We start from the raw sequence: 2324 nt of genomic DNA, 5'->3' as shown, positions 1-2324 counted from the left end.
AGGCGTTAGAAACTTGAGGGGGTTTGTGTGTGTGGGTTGGATGCTGCTGGCTCGTCTGCGTCCCCGTTGGTGCTGGTAGCATCCTCGGGACTCCTGGGCAGTGCTGCGTCCCAGCTGAGCTGGGCTTCGTGCGCCCTGGGAAGGTGGGAACGGCTTTGGGGCACTGCTGGGCACATCCTGGCTGTGTGGGGTGCAGGATGCAGCCGTCCTGTCTGTGGCAGCTTGTAGGAGACCACAGATGACACTGTTCTTCTTAACCCACAGGGCAGGTCAGGCCTGGGGGGTGGCAGCGTCGCTGCAGGGGTGTTTGAGTGCTGCTGTGCTCAGGGCTGTGAAGGCAGAGGGGAATCTGGGTCTTGGCCTGGATGGGATGGGCTAGCAGAGACATGTGGGCTGAGTAGCATCCTCTCACTTGGCTCAGTAGAGGTGAGGGGGGGAAGGCATCCAGATGTGTCTGGAAATGGAGGTGAGATTTCCAGCATGGTGGCAGCTCAGTGTCCCCATGTCCTCAGGCTGCTCTCCTGAGAGGACCACTCTTTCGCTGTGGCCTCTTGGCACGTGCATCCCCTGAGGGCATACTGAAGGAGATGGGAACACAGCACAGTGTGCTGCAAGGAGCCAATCTTGAGTTGGTTTTAGCGACCACAGATCTTCTGGGGTGACAGGCAGCTGGAGCTGCTGTGAGCAAAAGGAGGGCCATGCTGGGAGCATCAGGGACGTGCCAGGGATTCTTGTCCTGCACTGTATGTGTCCCTGCTGTCTGTGACTCCCTGTTCTTCCCTTGTGCTGCTGGCAGGCTTACGAGCTTTCCACGCTGACCGGTACTCAAGTCCTGCTGCTGGTGGCCAGCGAGACAGGCCATGTGTACACGTTTGCCACACGGAAGCTGCAGCCCATGATCACCAGCGAGACAGGGAAGGCATTGATCCAGACATGCCTCAACTCCCCAGACTCGCCCCCGCGCTCGGACCCGACCACTGACCAGCGCATGAGCGCCACGGGCTTTGAGGAGACGGACCTCACCTACCAGGTGTCGGAATCAGACAGCAGTGGGGAAACCAAGGTAATGTTCCTGTGCTCAGCTGCACGCTTGGGAGCCCTGGGGAGAGGAGGGTGTGGTGGGGGGAGGTTATAAACTGTGCCCATGGGGCTGTTCTGGGAGCCCTGATCGTCCCTAGCCCTCCTTGAAAAGCAGCTTGGGAAGCTGGAAGACGGGTCTTCTTTTGCTGCAACTTCAGCAACCTTCTGCTGTGACCTGTCAGGGCTGGCTCCTTCATTTGACTGGTGGTGGTGGCGATTTGGAGAGGAGGGACGTGGGTGGCAGGTGTCCTGGCCCTGGCCTTTGCAGCAGAGCTCCCCACCGGCCCAGCCCACCCTTCCTGGCCCACTCTCAGCACTGTTATCTCTCCCCGGGCGTCTCCATGCTCTTGCGCTCATTGATAAAAATTTGATTCTGCCTCCATGGCCTTATAAGGCCTGGTTTCCCTTGCCAGAGTCTCTGGCAGGGCCCCTCACATTCCATATAAGCTGCAGCTGTCTCTTGCTTTGGTGCTGTTTTGGGAGGGGGCAGGGAGGACATGGGGAATGGAAACATTTGGCTGGAGGGACCGTTTCTGCTCCCTGCCTAGTGTCCCTGCAAGCGCTGGCCCTTGCCTGCCTGTGTTACTTGTGGCCTTTGGCCAAGGGTGCTGCAGAGGGCCTGCCTGTGGGTGCAGAATCAGGCAGTGGCCCTTTTCTGCAGGAAGGACCCCGTCTTGTCCCAGCATCCCCTGGTGCTGTTCTTTGGAGCTGTTGCAAGAAAGCTGGTTCCTGTATCCCTGCTACTTCCTTTGCAGACCAGTGCTCAGGACCACAGGCGCTTGGAGATGAGAGGTGGAGGAGTTTGTGGTGCAAGGCTGGGACAACGTGCTGGAGTGGGGGTTGTGCCACAGCTTGCTGGGTCTGTGTGGAGCCCTACTGGGTGCTGTGAGTTGCTGCAGCTCCGTTGTACCTGTGCTCATGGCGTGGGTACTGGGCTTGCTGCAAAAGCATCCTTCCAGATGACCTGTGGCCTTGCTCCAGCCAATAGTCACAGCAGCACCCTAGCTATATGGTAACCACTAAACATTAAGCAGGTAGAACCTGGAGAAGGGTCTGTGTTCAAATCCTGTGCTCAGCATGTTGTCTCATGCTACAGGGGTGTTCAGCTGCAAGTTTGTGTCCTGTGGCAGGGGGACAGCTCTGGTCATCGTGCTGTTGGTTACCTGGCAGCCACAATTCCTCCATGCCCTGTTTCTGTACCCATGTGTGTGTAGTGCTGCACCAAGCAAAAGCTTATTGCTGCT

General features: G+C 58.0%; 1 protein-coding gene across 1 annotated transcript in view; it reads left to right on the top strand.

Annotated features, from left to right (window-relative positions):
- Window positions 1-802: 802 nt before the first annotated feature.
- The window catches only part of SRF (serum response factor (c-fos serum response element-binding transcription factor)), a 13117-nt gene continuing 11595 nt past the window's right edge, over window positions 803-2324 (top strand). Inside the window, exon 1 of the mRNA XM_010008557.1 lies at window positions 803-1063. Coding sequence (XP_010006859.1) covers window positions 896-1063 — 168 coding nt within the window. The 5' untranslated portion in view covers window positions 803-895. The remainder of the gene's footprint in view (window positions 1064-2324) is intronic.

Source organism: Chaetura pelagica, unplaced genomic scaffold (assembly GCF_000747805.2).
Source record: "Chaetura pelagica isolate M959 unplaced genomic scaffold, ChaPel_1.0 scaffold350, whole genome shotgun sequence".
In the NCBI taxonomy this organism is placed as follows: Eukaryota; Metazoa; Chordata; class Aves; order Apodiformes; family Apodidae; genus Chaetura; species Chaetura pelagica.
The sequence above is the reverse complement of the archived record's forward strand: the minus strand, read 5'-3'. Positions and strand labels throughout refer to the sequence as shown.